The sequence below is a fragment of the Aethalodelphis obliquidens genome, unplaced genomic scaffold (genome assembly GCF_003676395.1).
Source record: "Aethalodelphis obliquidens isolate GAN/ISIS:26980383/991018 unplaced genomic scaffold, ASM367639v1 scaffold48, whole genome shotgun sequence".
Taxonomy (NCBI): Eukaryota; Metazoa; Chordata; class Mammalia; order Artiodactyla; family Delphinidae; genus Aethalodelphis; species Aethalodelphis obliquidens.
This window is the reverse complement of record NW_020837992.1, coordinates 9,017,381-9,038,161: the sequence shown is the minus strand read 5'-3', so window position 1 is coordinate 9,038,161 and position 20,781 is coordinate 9,017,381. Positions and strand designations below refer to the sequence as shown.

The 20,781-nt window shown below is 37.9% G+C and overlaps 1 protein-coding gene across 1 annotated transcript in view; it reads left to right on the top strand.

Moving 5' to 3' along the window:
• The window catches only part of NSL1 (NSL1 component of MIS12 kinetochore complex), a 38,016-nt gene extending 17,454 nt beyond the window's left edge, over positions 1-20,562 (top strand). Inside the window, exons 5-6 of the mRNA XM_027082943.1 lie at positions 16,827-16,894; positions 19,022-20,562. Of these exons, the coding sequence (XP_026938744.1) occupies positions 16,827-16,894; positions 19,022-19,300 (347 nt within the window). The 3' untranslated portion in view covers positions 19,301-20,562. The remainder of the gene's footprint in view (positions 1-16,826; positions 16,895-19,021) is intronic.
• Positions 20,563-20,781: the final 219 nt, after the last annotated feature.

Below are 20,781 nucleotides of genomic sequence, written 5' to 3'. Positions count from 1 at the left end.
TTTTTCTAGATTCCACATATATGCATTAATACGTGATACTTGTTTTTTTCTTTCTGGCTTATTCCACTCTGTATGACAGATTGTAGGTCCATCCACATCTCTGCAAATGACCCAATTTTGTTCCTTTTTATGGCTGAGCAATATTCCATTGTACATATGTACCACATCTTCCTTATCCATTCATCTGTTGTTGGACATTTAGGTTGTTTCCGTGTCCTGTCTATTGTAAATAGTGCTGCAATGAACATTGGGGTACATGTGTCCTTTTTTTTTTAAATTTTTTTTTTGGCTAAGTTGGGTCTTCATTGCTGCATGCAGGCTTCCTCTAGTTGCAGTGAGCAGGGGCTACTCTTCGTTGCGGTGTGTGGACTTATCATTGCAGTAGCCTCTTGTTATGGAGCATGGGCTCTAGGCACACAGTCTTCAGTAGTTGTGGATCAGGGACTCTAGAGTGCAGGCTCAGTATTTATGGTGCATGGGCTTAGTTGTTCCGTGTCTTGGACCAGGGCTCAAACCTGTGTCCCCTGCATTGACAGGTAGATTCTTAACCCTGCGCCACCAGGGAAGCCCTATGTGTCCTTTTGAATTATGGTTTTCTCGGTATATGCTTAGTAGTGGGATTGCTGGGTCATATGGTAGTTCTATTTTTAGTTTTTTAAGGAGCCTCCATACTGTTCTCCATAGTGGCTGTATCAATTTACATTCCCACCAGCAGTGCAAAAGGGTTCCCTTTTCTCCACACCCTCTCCAGCATTTATTGTAGATTTTTTGATGATGGTCATTACAGCCGGTGTGAGGTGATACCTCATTGTAGTTTTGTTTTGTTTTGTTTTGTGTGATACGCAGGCCTCTCACTGCTGTGGCCTCTCCCGTTGCGGAGCACAGGCTCTGGACGCGCAGGCTCAGCGGCCATGGCTCACGGTCCCAGACGCTCTGCGGCACGTGGGATCTTCCTGGACCGGGGCACGAACCCATGTCCCCTGCATCGGCAGGCAGACTCTCAACCACTGCGCCACCAGGGAAGCCCTAATTGCCATTTTTTTATAGATAATCTATTTTTTTCTCTCCTGATTTTTCAGAATTCTTTTTGTATTCTTAATGTTCTGCACTTTTACCATAATGTGGCTAGATGTTTATTTTTATTTACGTAGCATGGTGCTTGAGGTGCACTTTTTTTTTTAAACGTTGAAAGCAACTTTATTGCTTTTTCTTCATTATGTATAAATGCATTCACATTCCACAAGTGTTAAAAGCGTAAGAAACAAATTTAAATCACACAAAATCATGTACTCAAGAGATAATCACTATTAACATGTTTATAACCAGTGACCAAGTATTATAATATATTGCTTGAGGCTACACCTTCAATCTACCTGAAGGTCTTGCTTCCTTTACCTTGAAAATTGAATCCAACTACTTCCTACCAAATCCATCTGTACTGCTGTTGTCCTTGTTGTCCTTGTATTCTCCTAGTGGGACTGCTACAGTAGTCTCCTCACTGGTCTCCTTCCATTTCAGTTTGCCACACAGCGGATTCTTTTTAAAGCATAATCCGATTATGTCACCCCCTGCTTAAAAGTCTCTAGTGGCTCCCCATCATACTTCCCTTGGTCTCTCTGACCTGGTCCCTGAGTGCTCCTCTTATTCCATCTCTGACCCCGGTTTCTTACCACTCTCACCTTTGTTTACTGAGCTCCAGCTACACTAGCATTCTTTCTGTTTCACCAAGAATGTGCCAAACACACAGTGGCCCTGTGGCTTTCACACTTGCTGCTCCCCCATTCCTATCTGAAACTTCATTCAGCTGTCTGTTCAAAGTGTTACCTCATCAGAGAGGTCTTCCCTGACAATCTGTGTCAAATCCCCTACTGACCCACTTGGTCATACTCTATCACTTTAACCTGCTTTATTTCCCCCACTCCTTACTGACATTATGTAATTTCTGTTCATTTTATTGTCTTCATCCCTTCCCCCCGCCAAGGACTTTGTTTTGTCCACTTTTGTATCCCGTAGCTCTAAGATCATTATCTGACATAGCACACTCAGGAAATATTTATGAAATAAGTACATAATTATACATGTTCTTTTTAAATTAAAAAATAAGGATAGCATTTTATTTTTTGTTTTTGGCTTCCTTTCTCCTTTCCCATCTACTGCTCCTTCAGATGTCCAACATTAATCTGGTATGAATCCATTTATCCATTTTTCTCTTCTCATATAATCATACAGAAATACATATGTACTAGACATTTGGGGAGCATAATTTATTTTACAGAAAATTGATTTATGTATTCAGATTATCTACACCTGACTCTTCTAACCTAAGTATATGGGAGAATCCTCCAATTCAGCTGCCATAGATCTAACATTATTATTTTAAACTGTTTTATATTTTTATAATTAGTTTTTGTTTTGTTCTCTTAATAAGTGTAAGCTTAATATAAACTTTTAAATAATCAGTGGTGTATATATAGTAGAAAATGAAAGTCCACCATACTTGTCTTCCCAAGTCTATCTGATGCCACACACCTTCAAATAGATAACTACTGTAACTGTTTGATATGTCTAATTTTAGATCTTTATATCAGTGCATTTGTATGTGGGCAGATAGGCACAGGGAGTTTTGAGTTATTTATTTTTTATATATAAGTATTATACAATATATTATATTCCGTTACTTTTTTTCCACTCAACTATGTAACATATAGTTCAGCTCTGTGCTGCTTATTGGTAATTTCTTTATGTTTTTGTACATATACACACAATTTTATTTAAATAGATCATACACATATTTTTTTGGTTTGGGTGGGTTTTTTGTTTGTTTTGCTTGCTTCCTTTTTCTTCTCATCTTCCACTCAGATCTCTGTGTGTACTTTCAATCTGAGGACTCCCATCTTCTAGAAAATCTTTAACTTAATCATTCAACTTTGCTTTATCATTTTTTCTATTTTTGTAGTATTCTTGTTTTTATTTCATAGCGTATTTTTTTTCTGTAATGTCTGTTATAATTTCCTTTAGCTATTGGAGGATCCTAAACCTTTAAAAATCATTTTCAGATTGCTCTATTTTTATTCCATCTGCAGCAGGTTCCTCTCCTTGACATTGGTTATACTGGCTGTCTTTCATGGTTGTAATTTCTTCATGTATTTAAGAATTTTGCTTAGCAAGTGCTTCTTGACTAAGTTTTTCATGTGCTTATTTTCTTATTGCTGCTTTCCCCTCTTCCTGTCTAGTAGTTTTGTGGTTTCCTTCCGTCTGGCCCTTGAACAGTCCCAGGCTAGAACCATATCTTAAATTGACACTGTGGGGCCCCTGTTCCACTGCAATATTGGAGATAGTGGATCTAGTCACTAAGTCAGCAGGCAGCTTAATCTAGGCCTGGGCTTTGAGGTATTTTCTGCTTCCCATCAACTTCTAGTGTAGCTTTAAGTATGCTGCAGCTCCTTTCAGTGGTTAATGTCAGGTTTTTTTTTTCCAGCCTCCTTTTCAGTGTAGGAAAACTCCATTTCAGCCCTTGGTTTGATTATGAGATCGACTCTCCCCATTTCCTGCCCCTCTGGAGCACTTTGATCCCCTTTTATCTTGTGGGAAGCAAATTCCTGGTTACTTACTGCCTACCTACCATCTGCCTACCAGTGGATCTGCAACTTCAGCCTGACTTACAGCTTTTTCTCGTCTGCGTTTTTCTGGTTCAAAGAAATGTTTACTTTATATATGCTTTGGGATTTGTTTTTTTTAATTTTCTGTATTTATCCAATGGTGTTTTGGACAAAGGTGGGGAGTTTATGAACTTCCAAGACCAACTTGAATAAAAATCTAGGATACTCTTAAAAACACAAATCAACTTTAATTCCTTTGCTTAAAATCCTAAAATCTTCCAATTTTAAATATAATAGACTTCAAACTTCTCAGCATTCCTTTACATGACCTGGCTCCTCTAAATTCATTTCAGGCACTTTTTGCTGTAGCCCTAGACCCCATCTTTCAGTTCTTTGAAAGTACCTCACTTTCACATATGCTTCTTCCCAATGCTTCTTTTTTTTAAAATTGTTATTGAAATATAGTTGATTTACACTGTTGTGTTAGTTTCAGGCGTATAGCAAAGTGGTCTCTCTCTCTCTCTCTCTCTCTCTCTCTCTCTCTATATATATATATATCCCTTTTTAGGTTCTTTTCCATTGTAGGTTATTATAAGATAATGAATAGAGTTCCCTGTGCTATACAGTAGGTCCTTATTGGTTATGTATTTTATATATAGTAGTGTGTATATTTTAATCCCAAACTCCTGATTTATTCCTCCTATCCTTTCCCCTTTGGTAACCAGAAGTTCGTTTTCTATGTCTGTGAGTCTATTTCTGTTTTGTAAATAAATTCATTTGTATCATTTTTTTTAATTCCACATACAAGCAATATCATATGATATTTGTCTTTCTCTGTCTGACTTCACTTAGCATGATAATCTCTAGGTCTATCCATGTTGCTGCAAATGGCATTATTTCATTCTTTTTATGGTTGAGTAGTATTCCATTGTGTACATATACCACAGCTTCTTTATCCATTTATCTGTCAGTAGACACTTAGGTTGTTTTCATGTCTTGGCTATTATAAATAGTGCTGCTATGGACATTGGGATGCATGTGTCTTTTCAAATTATAGTTTTCTCCAAATAAATGCCCAGGAGTGGAATTGCTGGTAGCTCTATTTTTAGTTGTTTAAGAAATCTCTATACTGTTCTCCATAGTGGCTTCACCAATTTACATTCCCACCAGCAGTGTAGGAGGGTTCCCTTTTCTCCACACCCTCTCCAGCATTTATTATTTGTAGACTTTCTGATGATGGCCATTCTGACTGGTGTGAGGTGATACCTCATTATTGTTTTGATTTGCATTTCTTAAATAGTGATGTTGAGCATCTTTTCATGTGCCCGTTGGCCATCTGTATGCCATCTTTGGAGAAATGTCTGTTTAGGTATTCTGCTCATTTTTTTTTTAATCCGTTTATTTATTTTGGGCTGCATTGGGTCTTCGTTGCTGCTCGCTGCCTTTCTCTAGTTGCGGCAAGCGGGGGCTCCTCTTTGTTGCGGTGCGTGGGCTTCTCATCGCGGTGGCTTCTCTTGTTGCGGAGCACGGGCTCTAGGCATGCGGGCTTCAGTAGTTGTGGCTCACGGGCTCTAGAGCGCAGGCTTAGTAGTTGCGGCGCACGGGCTTAGTTGCTCCGCAGCATGTGGGCTCTTCCCGGACCAGGGCTCGAACCCGCGTCCCCTGCATTGGCAGGCGGATTCTTAACCACTGTCCCACCAGGGAAGTCCCTGGGCTCATTTTTCGATTGGGTGTTTTTTTGTTTGTTTTTGATATTGAGCCGTATGAGGTGTTTGTGTATTTTTGGAAATTAATCCCCTGTCGGTCACATAGTTTGCAAGTATTTCCTCCGGTTCCATAGGCTGTATTTTTGTTTTGTTGATGGTTTCCTTTGATGTGCAAAGCCTTTTAAGTTTAATTAGGTCCCATTTGTTTATTTTTGTTTTTATTTCCATTACTCTAGGAGACAAATCCAAAAAAAACATTGCTGTGATTTTTGTTAAAGGGTGTTCTGCCTATGTTTTCCTTTAGGAGTTTTATAGTATCCAGTCTTACATTTAGGTCTTTAATCCATTTTGAGTTTGCTTTTGTGTGTGGTGTTAGAGAATGTTCTAATTTCATTCTTTTACATGAAGCTGTCCAGTTTTCCCAGCACCACTTGTTGAAGAGACTGTCTTTTATCCATTGTACATTCTTGCCTCCTTTGTCATAGATTAATTAACCATAAGTGCGTAAGTTTATTTTCCCCAGGGCTTCTAAGGTTGACATCTTTTCAATTTTTCTTTCGCATTTAAAGGCTACCTCCTCAGAGGATCTTCCCTAACTACCCTAACTAAAATAGCCTCTCTCCAGTTCTCTATCATAACCCTTGTTTATTTCCTTAATATCATTTGTTACGATATGTATTTGTGTGTTTCTTTATGGTTTCTCACAAAACTGAAAGCTTCATGAGCTTTTTACTTTGTGTTTGCATGATATAGTATCATGCTCAGTAAATACTTACTGCCTGATTATTATTCACCCATCCATTCAGCATATTTATTGAATGTCTACTATATGCCAGAACTGTTCTCACTGTGGAGGATGTAATGGTGAACAACACAGACAGGGTCCTTGCTCTGTGGCGCTTATGTTCTAGTGGGAGAAGAAAAGTATCAACAAATAGTAAAATAAATAAGTAAAATCAGTGTTACGGTGGTGTGTTTAGGTGATGGGAAACACTTTTCTGAGGAAGCAGCAAGAAGGAATTTACCTTGTGACAATCAAGAGGAAGAACTTTTCAGTTAGAGAGAAGAGCTAGAACAAGGTTCCTAAGTTAAGAATGAGGTTGAGTATAGAGCAAGAGACCACTGAAGCTGTGGTGGAAGAAATAGAGGGAAAGAGCATTACAGGATAAGGTTAGAGACTTGGCTGAGACCAGGTAACACAAGCTAGGAGTTTGAAAGTATGTGGTAGCTTAAGACAGATGCAACTCTTCAGTATTGAAGGAGCTGGTGAGGTGCATGTGGGAGTGATTGCAGAGGATTACATACCTGCTACCTAGCAGGTGTGTTAAACAGATGTGTTTAAATTGTAGCAAAGTGTTACCTTCCAGAAAGTCATAAGTCACTGCTTAGTTTTTGGTTTCATTTTCAACAGGGATGGTACTTTTTAATTCATGGTTCTTATTCATGCCTTTGGTTACCCCTTTAGAAACTCGTACAAGCCAGACATCCTCTGTTATGCATGCTTGCTCATACATGCTCATAAAATACAGTGGAAATAGAAAGGAAGCATTCAGTTAATGCTTTTTTGCTGAATTTCTGAATTTGTGCAGGCTTTTGGAATTTCATGTTTCCTAGTTTAGTCAGTGCAATGACCTGAAAGCCAAACAAGGTTGATTACTCAATCTTTCATTTCCACTTTTTCATTTCCCTATGTTTTAGAAAGCAAGTGACTAGGGAAGGCAGTGTACTCAAGGGTGTATAACTTCCACATTTTTAAGAGCAAACTTTTTAATATCTTTGCAGCAATCTTTTAATTAACTATCTACTAATAGGATGAGTTTTCATTTGTCACTTATAATGTTTTGTGATCCTATTAGTAAAACTAATCATTGCTTCCATATCGTCATTTTTTAAAAGTTATTTGAAGTTTATCGATGAGACTCCCTTTTAATTATTTCCTGTCCTTCTCTAAACATGTAGTGATGACAAGGAGCTATTTTAAGTTTCTCTGTAGTAGACTTTATGATAGTTCCAGTTCTTTTGGTGACCCTACAAGCAGAGGACTTAGAGGCTGTTCCTCTTCTCTCCTAATAATGACTTGCTTAAGCCACTGCCAGAATACTTACAGGTAGTCACCCACTTACATTTCAGACATTCATATTTAATCTGAGCTTTGGAATTTGAATTGTATTTCCCCCCTGAAAAACAATTTACAAATGGTATTATAAATGAATTAGTTTCTAGGCTACCCTTTAAAGATCTACATAACCTACAGGGTAGCTGAATTATCAATACTGCACATTTATGATGAAAAACATTAGGAGAATCACATTTCAGATGCACGTTAGTTCTACTACATGATGTTTAAATAGGAGGGATTCCTAAACACCTTTGTTTGTGGTGAGAGGATGAACAGTGGTCCCATGAAGATGTTCCCATTGAGGCTATGGAGAGAGCCATTGGGAACGCTTCTGGAGGAAGCCCATCCCCATCTCCTGCATGGCAGGGACTAGCTGTCTGCATGTGAGACATTCTTAAGTCAAATGGGTGTATATCAGGAGTATCTGTATGCTCTTACTAGTTACAAAAAGTGAAAAATTCATTAAAAGGAATCGTAAGTGAGGGATTGAAAAGTTTATATATTTTGAAATTTCCAAAGCAGATGTTAATGTTGATAAATGCTTTTTTGATACCTTTACAGACATTTCATGTTTAGTGATATTTAATTGTGTGTTCCCCTCCCCCTTGTTTTTTTTTTTAATCTTTGTGTGTTTTGGGACTTCCCTGGCAGTCCAGTGGTTAAGACTCTGCGCTTCCAATGTGGGGGCAGTGGGTTCGATCCCTGGGTGGGAAATGAAGATCCCACATACCGCACGGTGTGGCCAAAGAAAAAAATCTTTGTGTGTTTGGTTTTATTCCTAAAATTATTGATGATCCTTAGTTTTCAAAGAAAGGAATTTAATTCACTTAACTAAAAAGAAAGAAAATGGTACTGTAATGTTAACATTTGAAACAAATTTAACTCTAGACTTATTCTACTTTTAATTCTTTACCAGGCATAATTTATTTTTATTTCAAGAGATTTTCATTATATTGGAGCTAATTTTTGATCATTCTTCTGAGTATAGTATAATTCCTGGCAAAGTGATATTTTGGAAAGTTATGTATAGAATACAGAAGAGCATGTGCTGTGGGTTCTAATTCTATTCAATGTTTATTCAGTTATTCATTCAGTTCAGATACATTTCTCAGCCCTGAACAGCTTCTTTTTCCCTATATATAAAAGGAGGCTGATGAAATCTGCTTGCCTCACAGAGTTGCTAAAGTTATTACATAAGATTGATTGGCAATGTATGACAGCCCATAATACCAGAAATGGGCTGTCGTAGGATCAAGTAGGGAAAGCTTTCATGCCATTGTGTTTCTTTTCCCTGAACTCTCCTCCTTTTCATAGCCAGGTTTCTCAAAAGAATAATCTACACACATCAGCTTTACTTGTAATCTCTCATTTTTGTCAGAAATAATCACTAGTATTTAGCATTGATATTGTTATGTTAAATGTTCTTCAAATGAGCCAGGTAATCATACTATGAGTATATTTTCTTTCCTGAACATCTTCCCATCCCCCTTCAGAATGCTTTATTTTTCTGTTTGCTTTGTTTGCTGTTGTGTCTTTCACTAATTCTTTCCCAAACACTTCAATAGAACTGTAAAATTCCTCTCAGTATAGTAAACACTTCCATCAAATGGTTATCCATCAAATCCATTTTAAAACCCTTTCCTTTTTTCTTGGAGGTATTCCTCTGGGAGTCTTTTGTCTTCCTAGTATAATCTGGACTGTTTGCTCTCTAGGCCTGCTGCAAAGCTTTCATCCTGTCTGTTCCTTTCCTCATCATCCTGGGAATTTCCTTTACTTCTTCTCTGTTTTGGATCATGTTTCCTGGTTCCTGTGTTTTCTTCTTTCTTGATTTATTCCCTTGTTTTGGTATAGCACATCCTCTACCACCCACCTCCTATTCCCACTCACCCCCAGCCATCCAAGTCCTCTTAGGCTAGGCAACTCTCTTACAACATCTATGTAGTTTTTACTCTCCTTTCAATTCCCCTGTTGGATTGACCTCACCTCCCTTTGTGCCTCCATAGAATACTTTATCATAGCCTTGGTCTGTCATACTTATTAAGCACCTACTCTACATGTCAGGCACTGTGTTCAGCACTAGACCGTCCAAGATTAAGAGAATGAGGTTCTTGTTCCCAGGGAAATTCTGAAAGGTGGAAAAAGAACACCATGGTTCTCACTGGAGGCAGTACTGCCCCCTAGCGGCCCTTTGAAAAAGTGGGGGGAAGTTTTCTGTTACCACAGTAATGGGAGGGTACAAGCTGGCATTTTGTAGTCAGGAGCCAGGAATACTAAATGTCTTATAAGTGCAGCACAACTTTAGAATGTTCCACCAAACATTCATGTGTGAAAATCTGTTCATAGTTATTCAAGCCTGGGACCTAAACTCCATTTTACGCACAAACCCAAACTACTTGGCGCTTTTTACGTTGTCTTTGCTTGTGCAACAGATGGAAAACAGCTACTGTCCATCATTGTGGGTTTATAGAAGAAACATTTTTTTAAGTAGCATATGTTTATAAAAAAAGTTAAGAATCCCTTGGATGATAGATTCATGCAATAGCAATGAAGAAGGAAATGATTGCCTTACTCTATACATAAAAGTAAGAACTTTCTAGAGTAAATGTTAAAAAAAGATTCTGTTCATTATTGTGTGTATGTTTGTATATACTGAGCTATAATATACAGTGCACAGCTTGATGAATTGGTAAACACACATACACATTAAGACATGCAACTGCCACCTGGATCTAGATAGAGTGTCTGCATAGTTGGGAAACATAGGATAAACTTATTTTTAAAAAGTATGTTACATTTTCAAATAATGTGCCCGTTATATTTTCATGTGTACAATAAATTCAGTCAAAGTGTCCAAAAAATCTGGAAACATCAGGAAACTATCCTATTTAATACATTTTAGCAGTTGGACCCATTGTTTTATTTTATTTTTTTAACATCTTTATGGAGTATAATTGCTTTACAATGGTGTGTTAGTTTCTGCTTTATAACAAAGTGAATCAGTTATACATATATCTCCATATCTCTTCCCTCTTGCGTCTCCCTCCCTCCCACCCTCCCTATCCCACCTCTCTAGGTGGTCACAAAGCACCGAGCTGATCTCCCTGTGCTTTGCGGCTGCTTCCCACTAGCTATCTATATTACATTTGGTAGTGTATATATGTCCATGCCACTCTCTCACTTTGTCCCAGCTTACCCTTCCCCCTCCTCGTATCCTCAAGTCCATTCTCTAGTAGGTCTACATCTTTATTCCCATTTGCCCCTAGGTTCTATATGACTTTTTTTTTTTTTTTTTTAGATTCCATATGTATGTGTTAGCATATGGTATTTATTTTTCTCTTTCTGTCTTACTTCACTCTATGACAGACTCTAGGTCCATCCACCTCACTACAAATAACTCAATTTCGTTTCTTTTTATGGCTGAGTAATATTCCATTGTATATATGTGCCACATCTTCTTTATCCATTCATCTGTTGATGGACACTTAGGTTGCTGACATGTCCTGGCTATTGTAAATAGAGCTGCAATGAACATTGTGGTACATGACTCTTTTTGAATTATGGTTTTCTCAGGGTATATGCCCAGTAGTGGGATTGCTGGGTTGTATGGTAGTTCTATTTTTAGTTTTTTAAGGAACCTCCAGACTGTTCTCCATAGTGGCTATATCAATTTAAATTCCCACCAGCAGTGCAGGGGGGTTCTGTTTTCTCCACACCGTCTCCAGCATTTATTGTTTGTAGATTTTTTGATGATGGCCATTCTGACCGGTGTGAGATAATATCTCATTGTAGTTTTGATTTGCATTTCTCTAATGATTAATGATGTTGAGGATTCTTTCACGTGTTTGTTGGCAATCTGTATATCTTCTTTGGAGAAATGTCTATTTAGGTCTTCTGCCCATTTTTGGATTGCGTTGTTTTTTTGATATTGAGCTGCATGAGCTGCTTGTAAATTTTGGAGATTAATCCTTTGTCAGTTGTTTCATTTGCAAGTATTTTTTCTCATTCTGAGGGTTGTCTTTTTGTCTTATTTATGGTTTCCTTTGCTGTGCAAAAGCTTTTAGGTTCCATTAGGTCCCATTTGTTTATTTTTGTTTTTATTTCCATTCCTCTAGGAGGTGGGTCAAAAAGGATCTTGCTGTGATTTATGTCATAGAGTGTTCTGCCTATGTTTTGCTCTAAGAGTTTGATAGTGTCTGGCCTTACATTTAGGTCTTTAATCCATTTTGAGTTTATTTTTGTGTATGGTGTTAGGGAGTGTTCTAATTTCATTCTTTTACATGTACACGTCCAGTTGTCCCAGCACCACTTATTGAAGAGGCTGTCTTTTCTCCACTCTATATTCTTGCCTCCTTTATAAAAGATAAGGTGACCATATGTGTGTGGGTTTATCTCTGGGCTTTCTATCCTGTTCCATTGATCTATATTTCTGTTTTTGTGCCAGTACCATACTGTCTTGATTACTGTAGTTTTGTAGTATAGTTCGAAGTCAGGTAGCTTGATTCCTCCAACTCTGTTTTTTTCCCTCAAGATTGCTTTGGCTATTTGGGGTCTTTTGTGTTTCCATACAAATTCTGAAATTTTTTGTTCTAGTTCTGTGAAAAATGCCAGTGGCAGTTTGATAGGGATTGCATTGAATCTGTAGATTGCTTTGGGTAGTATAGTCATTTTCACAATGTTGATTCTTCCAATCCAAGAACATGGTATATCTCTCCATCTATTTGTATCATGTTTAATTTCTTTCATCAGTGTCTTATAGTTTTCTGCATACAGGTCTTTTGTCTCATTAGGTAGGTTTATTCCTAGGTATTTTATTCTTTTTGTTGCAATGGTAAATGGGAGTGTTTCCTTAATTTCTCTTTCACATTTTTCATCATTAGTGTATAGGAATGCAAGAGATTTCTGTGCATTAATTTTGTGTCCTGCTACTTTACCAAATTCATTGATTAGCTCTAGTAATTTTCTGGTAGCATCTTTAGGATTTTCTATGTATAGTATCATGTCATCTGCAAACACTGACAGCTTTACTTCTTCTTTTCCAATTTGGATTCCTGTTGTTTCTTTTTCTTCTCTGATTGCTGTGGCTAAAACTTCCAAAACTATGTTGAATAATAGTGGTGAGAGTGGACAGCCTTGTCTTGTTTCTGATCTTAGAGGACATGGTTTCAGTTTTTCACCATTGGGAACTATGTTGGTGGTGGGTTTGTCATATATGGCCTTTATTATGTTGAGGCAAGTTCCCTCTATGCCTACTTTCTGGAGGGTTTTTATCATAAATGGGTGTTGAATTTTGTCAAAAGCTTTCTCTGCATCTTTTGAGGTGATCATATAGTTTTTATCTTTCAATTTGTTAATATGGTGTATCACATTGATTGATTTGCGTATATTGAAAAATCCTTGCATTCCTGGGTTAAACCCCACTTGATCATGGTGTATGATCCTTTTAATGTGCTGTTGGATTCTGTTTGCTAGTATTTTGTTGAGGAGTTTTGCATCTATGTTCATCAGTGATATTAGCCTGTAGTTTTCTTTCTTTGTGACATCTTTGTCTGGTTTTGGTATCAGGGTGATGGTGGCCTCGTAGAACGAGTTTGGGAGTGTTCCGCCCTCTGCTATCATCATCATATTTCTTCAAATATTCTTTCTATCTCTGTTAGTTTACATGTGCAGGAAAGGTAAATTGAACTAAAAAGAAACAACTCTTTGCAACCAGTTACATTTTATCAGTCTAATTATGAAATGTTTTAGATCCAGTTACAACTTTCATACTCCCTTTTTTCAAAAGATGATGAATTACTTAGAGCGTTGTGTGTAGAACAAAGCTAATGGGAAATATGTAATAGAAGATTTGAGAGTCCTTTTAATAGAACCAAATGTTACTGAATTAATAGAAGCACACGAAGTATAGGAATCTCATTTTTTATTATAAAAATGATTTTTAAATACTTCCTATTATTGCCACATTAAATATTAGAAACTATTTTTGTACAGTGATAAGAAATTATGTGAATATTAAATTTTTAATTCGAGTTTTAGATTGCTTTTCTTTACTCTTACTCTGAATCTATCCACAAAGGTCAACCACATATCTTCTCTGTAGTTTCTCATATTTCTGTTTTTGTCTTATCCATTCTCTATTGCCCACTGCCTTTCAACAGTGTGATCTCTGAATTCTTTTTGAGTGGATGTATATACTGAATGTAATTTGAATTATGGTGGAATTTCAAAGTAGGAGATATGTTTTCTGTTGGATTTAATCTTACACTTTCTCATGTTTTAATGTAGGGAATTATTATTTTTTTTTTTTTGCGGCACGTGGGTCCCTCACTGTTCTGGCACCTCCCGCTGCGGAGCACAGGCTTCAGACGCCCAGGCCCATTGGCTGTGTCTCACGGGCCCAGCCGCTCCACGGCACGCGGGATCCTCCCGGACTGGGGCACGAACCTGCGCCCCCTGCATCGGCAGGCGGACCCCCAACCACTGTGCCACCAGGGAAGCCCTCCATGTGTCTCTTTTAAACTGAAAGTTCCTTGAGGGGCAGAGACCATTTTTCCTTACTCTGAATACCTAACTACTGGTATTTGTCCATGGAAAGTACATAATAAATGTTAGAAGAATGGGCAGCTCCACACAGGTGTGCAAGTTTGATGAGGAGAGAATGTGGGCCTGGCTGGAAGCCAGATTGCTACAAGAGTACTGAAGGTTGGATCATTTATTTGCCATACCCAGGGGAAAATTTAATAATTGCCTGAGTGCTCTTGGGGGAATCTCCCCAAATCGTAAAAGAATTGAAATTAAATCAGCATACTATTTTAAGGCAAGGGTCCTGAGAATATAGGAGGCTGTGAACTTGGAGAGGAAAAAATTACAGTGTTATTCTTATTAACCTCAAACTGAAATTTAGCATTTCCTTCAATTTTGAATGCAGGTAATGGTGGTAGTATTAGCAGTACCTGTAAATTTTTTTTTTTTGCTACTGGAAGCCACAGATATTTTCAGTTTCCGTTGTTGCAGACACCTCGCAATATTGTTTATACTCATTATTTTCTTATTATGGTAATTAGACCTGCCGCTCGATCTTTTTGTTTAAATCATTATAAAGAAGCACCTGTATTACCTATTACAATTTTTAATTAATTATATTTTTAAATTATATTTTAAAACATTGTTCTGAAATTCTAGAGTAAGCAAAACTGACGTATAATGATAGAAATCAGATGAGTGGTTGCTTCTTGTATAGAAGATTGGGAAAGGGGCACAAGAAAACTTTCTGGAGTGATGGAAATGTCCCATGTCTTTGGTGTACATTTGTCAAAGGTGGTTGAATGCTAAACTTAAGTTCTGCATTTAACTGTATGTACATTATACCTCAATTTAAAAAATAAATACATTAAAAAATATTCTGAGAAGGGGTCCATAGGCTTCTCCAAATTGCCAAAGAAATCTCTGGGAACTAAAAAAGGTCAAGAACCCTTTTTCTGAGGCTATGATGTTGCCTTTGCCTTTGCCTTTCTCCTTTAAGGCCCCATTCTCTCAGTTCCTTTTTTTTTTTTAATTAATTTTTATTGGAGTATAGTTCCTTTACAATGTTGTGTTTTTACTGTACAGCAAAGTGAATCAGCTATACATATACATGTATTCCCTCTTTTTTGGATTTCCTTCCCATTTAGGTCACCACAGAGCATTGAGTAGAGTTCCCTGTGCTATACAGTAGGTTCTCATTAGTTATCTATTTTATACATAGTATCAATAGTGTATGTCAGTCCCAATCTCCCAGTTCATCCCACCCTGCCCCTTCCCCCTTGATAACCATGTTTGTTCTCTACATCTGTGTCTCTGTTTCTGCTTTGCAAATAAGATCATCTATACCAGATTGCACATATATGCGTTAATAAAAGATATTTGTTTTTCTCTTTCTGACTTACTTCACTCTGTATGACAGCCTCTAGGTCCATCCACTTCTCTACAAATGACCCAATTTCGTTCCTTTTTAAGGCTGAGTAACATTCCATTGTATATGTGTACTGCATCTTCTTTATCCATTCATCTTTCGATGGACATTTAGGTTGCTTCCGTGACCTGGCTATTATCAGTAGTGCTGCTATGAACATTGGGGTGCATGTGTCTTTTTGAATTATGGTTTTCTCAGGGTTTATGCCTAGGAGTGGGATTGCTGGGTCATATGGTAGTTCTATTTTTAGTTTTTTAAGGAACCTCCATACTGTTCTCCATAGTGGCTGTAATCAATTTACATTCCCACCAACAGTGCAAGAGGGTTCCCTTTTCTCCACACCCTCTCCGGCATCTCTCAGTTGCCTTTGCTATTCATTTTCTTTATTCTAAATGTGTTCTCACTTTTTTGAGCCAAGAAAAGTCAGAAAAGAAAAAGAGCAGCTATGAAAGAAATTCTTTGCTTGGCTTATTTGCCAATCTGTTGAAGTCAGTAAAACTGTGGCCTTCCTAACATAGTTATATACTTGCTTAGACTTTAAGAAATTTCTAGTGAGAACTACTCTTCTAAAAACTAATTTGTAGGGGCTTCCCTGGTGGCGCAGTGGTTGAGAGTCCGCCTGCCGATGCAGGGGACACGGGTTCGTGCCCTGGTCCGTGAAGATCCCACATGCCGCGGAGCGGCTGGGCCCGTGGGCCATGGCCGCTGGGCCTGCACGTCCGGAGCCTGTGCTCCGCAACGGGAGAGGCCACAACAGTGAGAGGCCCACGTACCACAAAAAAACAAACAAAAAAACCCAAAAAAAACTAATTTGTAGATGATTTCATAATGGAATGATTTTTCTTATCTCCAGTTTCACTTGGAGTTTTGTTAGGATTTTTATACAGAGGTATCATTAAATATGCAGTTCTGTTATGAAGTAGGCATGAACATTTGTAACACAGATTGGAAGAAAAGAAAATGTATTAGGAATCAGAAAAGCATTGAGTGGGGCTTCCCTGGTGACGCAGTGGTTAAGAATCTGCCTGCCAATGCAGGGGACATGGGTTCGAGCCCGAGTTCAGTAGTTGTGGCTCGTGGGCTCTAGAGCGCAGCCTCAGTAGTTGTAGCGCACGGGCTCAGTTGCTCCACGGCATGTGGGATCTTCCCAGACCAGGGTTCAAACCCGTGCCAGGCACATTCTTAACCACTGTGCCACCAGGCACATCCCTGTCTATCATTTTATACTTATAACCATAAGTTTTTCTCTGCTATTCTAATATTTTCACGGTCTTTTTATTTATCTGGATAAACTTAATAGGACACTTGTTTTAAATAGATTACAAAGTATTCTAAGAAAGATTGAGCCAAGGTGAATAATTCTAACAGACTGTCGTCCAGATAGCATCTGCATGTCTTTTATGACTTCGTATTAGATAAAAAGCCTAAAATACTGTTTGACGGTTTCTTTGCAGCCCCTCGTATGGAAAATTTGAAATGCAGAGGAGAAAAAATAGCTAAGGAGATCAGTGAAGCCATGAAGGTAAAAGCTACATACTAAATTATAAGTGAATAACATGTGTGGCTAAGTGTTTGCTTTTAGCATTCTTAGGTGTTTTAGTCTGTTGTAACAGGAATTCTCAGTAGTCTTTTAAATAGATCTTTAATGAATTATTAATTGACGGTAACATTCAGAATAATTACCATTTATTAGACACCTACTATGTGCCAGTATTATACCTGGCTTCTTTAAAGGTTGGTTATATTTTTGAGTTCTGAGAGTTAGCAATCCATCACACAATTTTGGATGATAATACCAGTTAACATTTAGCCAGCATTTAGTCTGGATTAGGCACCATCTAACTGCTTTACATGTATAATATTTCCTCATTTAATCCTTACACTAACCCTCTGAGATAGGTACTGCTACTGTTTTACAGATAAGGAAAGCAAGGCACAGAGGGGCTAAGTAGATTGCCCAAATAAGTAATTGTGCCAGGATTTAAACCCTAGATGTTTAGCTCCAGAGCCTATACTCTCAGCCACTATATTATTCTGTGTTGATGCAAATAATCAATAAACAATATACAATAAGAATAGAAGAAGAGTTTTATTAGAGCCAAACTGAGGACTATAGCCCAGGAAACAGCTTCTCAGTAGCTCTGCTGGGACTGCTCCGAAGGGGTAGGGGAGGAGAGAAGATATATGAATTTTTTTGGCTGGAAAAAATGTGGTCAAGGTTACAGCTTGGTAAAAGATTACCGCTAACCACAAAGAACAGACATCTCAAGTTAATGAATTTAGGATTTTTTCTGTGTATGGGAAGATGTAAGAATCTGGGGTCGTTGAAATTCATCCTTAAATATGCATCTTAACTATCTAGAAGCCTATACATCCAAAGCACAGAATGCCTGAATTCCCCTGAGGGCTCACTGTCTTGGGTGGCTGCAGTGGGTTGCAGCTTAACCCTTTATGTAAGTGGATGATGAACAAATTCTTTTCTTTAATGATGAAAGCAGATGTACAATGTATGTTTGACAGGCCACAAGACAGGCTGTTTCAGTTAGCATAAAGTTCAGCCTAAATCATGTATAAGCCAGAGTGATTTCCCCATACCTCAATATGTGAAAATTTCTTCCATCAACTGTATATCCAACTTGGAGTTTAATATTATTATCATAAATTGTTTATATTATTGACATTTATTTTGCCCAAACAGAAAATATTTAGATTTCTAGTACAGGAAAATTATTTTAAAACTCCTTCAGAATCTCCTCTGTTTTGATCATCTTCTGTAACACTCTTTTGTGGTTTGTACTGATGCCATGATTTTCTGGTACTCACACTTCTCACTTCTCTCATAACATGTTTTTTTGTTTTTTTTTTTTGCGGTATGCGGGCCTCTCACTGTTGTGGCCTCTCCCGTTGCGGAGCACAGGCTCCGGACGCGCAGGCCCAGCGGCCATGGCTCACGGGCCCAGCCGCTCCGTGGCATGTGGGATCTTCCCGGCCCGGGGCACGAACCCGTGTCCCCTGCATCGGCAGGCGGACTCTCAACCACTGCGCCACCAGGAAAGCCCTCATAACATGTTCTTAATCAGGAGTTGACAAACTGTGGTGGGACAGGGTAAAATCCAGCCTGCCACCTGTTTTTGTAAATAAAACTATTTTGGAACACAGCCATGTACATTCGTTTACTTATTGTCTATGGCTTCTTTACATTACAACAGGAAAGTTGAATAATTGCGACAGGGATGTAAGGGCCCTCAGAGCCTAAAATGTTTACTGTATGGCCCTTTACAGAAAAAATGTGCTGATCCCTGCTCTTGATAATTAAGATTTCTAAAATACTTACTATCGTAAAATATGGAATTTCAGACATTAAATTTTAAACTCTGAAATTCTGTTACCTCCTGTTTTGCCAGAGTTTTATTTTACTACCAGGCATTATAGGAACAGAACATATCTTTTTAGTTTTAGCTTTTTGTTAAAATTCCTCAGCTAAAACTGGTATTTTAAGGTAAAGTTGAATATCTATGACCTAAAAAATTAGGTTTTAGAAAAAGCCTTGATCTGAAGAGTTAAAATACTCAAGTGTTGTGTCTATCTCTGTGTGTTTGCATTTCAACCTGAGATTAATGTTAAGTATTACTGTTGTTTGTTTTTTAAGTCCTTGCCTGCATTAATTGAACAAGGAGATGGATTTTCCCAAGTTTTAAAGATGCAGCCTGTTATCCAGCTGCAGAGAGTCCACCAAGAAGTGTTTTCCGGTTGTTGTAGGAAACCAGATGTTAAACCTGAGAGCTTTATAGCACAAATAGAAACCACACCAGCAGAGAGTTCTGCTAGGAAAGACACTGACTTGGTACTGAGAAGAAAGCGAACTAAAGACTGCCCCCAGAGAAAATGGTATCCACTGCGGCCAAAGAGGATCAGTCTTGACACCTAAACTCTTTTTGTCTTGGGAGTTGAGATTAGGCACTATCAACATTTAGATTCCAGCTTAATGCCTGGACGGGACTTCATTTAAAACAACAGATAAGTAGTGATTCTTTTACACAAATATAGTAGCTCTGTGCTGGGGTATGATGTAATATTGTATTTCTTTCCTCACCTTTGCATTGATAGTCAGTGAAAAGCGTATTGTTTGAATATTGGCACAAAGCCTGTCAATGGTCATTAAGAGTGCAAACTTTTACTGTCCTTGAATACCATCAACACTTGGCTGCCTTATAGCTTTTATGGAATTTCAGAAGTAACATATTCCATTGGGTTTCCTGGATATACATATTTCTTTTTAAAAAAGAGCTGTGTGACAGTTGTCATTATTTAAGGACTGAAAGTCATCATCAGTTCTGCACAGGAGCAGATGCAGTCCTCCCCCACCCCTGCAAAGCAGTTTGATTTATCAAATTAGCGTGCAGGTGACAAGACTGGCTCTGACTTTGTTACTCTAAGTTCCGCTAATTTGGATTTGTGGGATTAATTTTAGGATTTTTTGGTTTTGTTTTGTAAGGTAAAGAAGATGATTATTTTGTGAAGATGATTATTATGTGTAAAAATTTCTGTTAGAAATAAAAATTGGCATGTAGCCAATGTTTCTTACCCACACTTTTGTTTTCCATAGATCTCTTAACTTTTAAACATAATTTGACTTGGAACTAATAAGTTTCTTTTCAGGATTTCTCATTATTTCTTTGTAAATGACTCCAGGTCAAAAATATATATCAGATTAATACATTAAACAAATTGTCATTGTGGAACAAATATAGATGCAATCATACTGAACTATTTTACATTTAAGAATGTTTATATATCAAGTATATAATCATTGGTAGAAGTCTGAGAAAGCTATATTGCCTATACTTCTAACATTAACTGCAGTTTCTTATTTCTTACTGTGTCTCTTACATTAATACATTGTAGGCAGTGTCATCTAATTTGCCAACTGTTTCCCTATTAATGACTGAATACCTTCATTCCTTTGCAGAGGAATTTACTAATCATGAGGCTGGAAAATCCGTACTTCTCTTGTTCATTATGTCTTAATAATCATAAAAGTCTAAATGTGACAGAAAATCTGTCTCAGTGAAGAAAACTTACAAAGCTACTTCATCGCATTCTGTATTTGAATGTTAAAACTTGAGATCTGTATATTCGTACACAGCAGTATGTTTTTTATTAAAATAATGTACAAAGACTTCAACCTTATACTGTGTATTTTTTTTTAATTAACTTATTTATTTTTGGCTGCATTGGGTCTTCGTTGCTGCGTGCAGGCTTTCTCTAGTTGCGGCGAGTGAGGGCTACTCTTCGTTGTGGTGCGCGGGCTTCTCATTGTGGTGGCTTCTCTTGTGGAGCACAGGCTCTAGGCATGTGGGCTTCAGTAGTTGTGGCTCGCGGGCTTCAGTAGTTGTGGGTCGCAGGCTG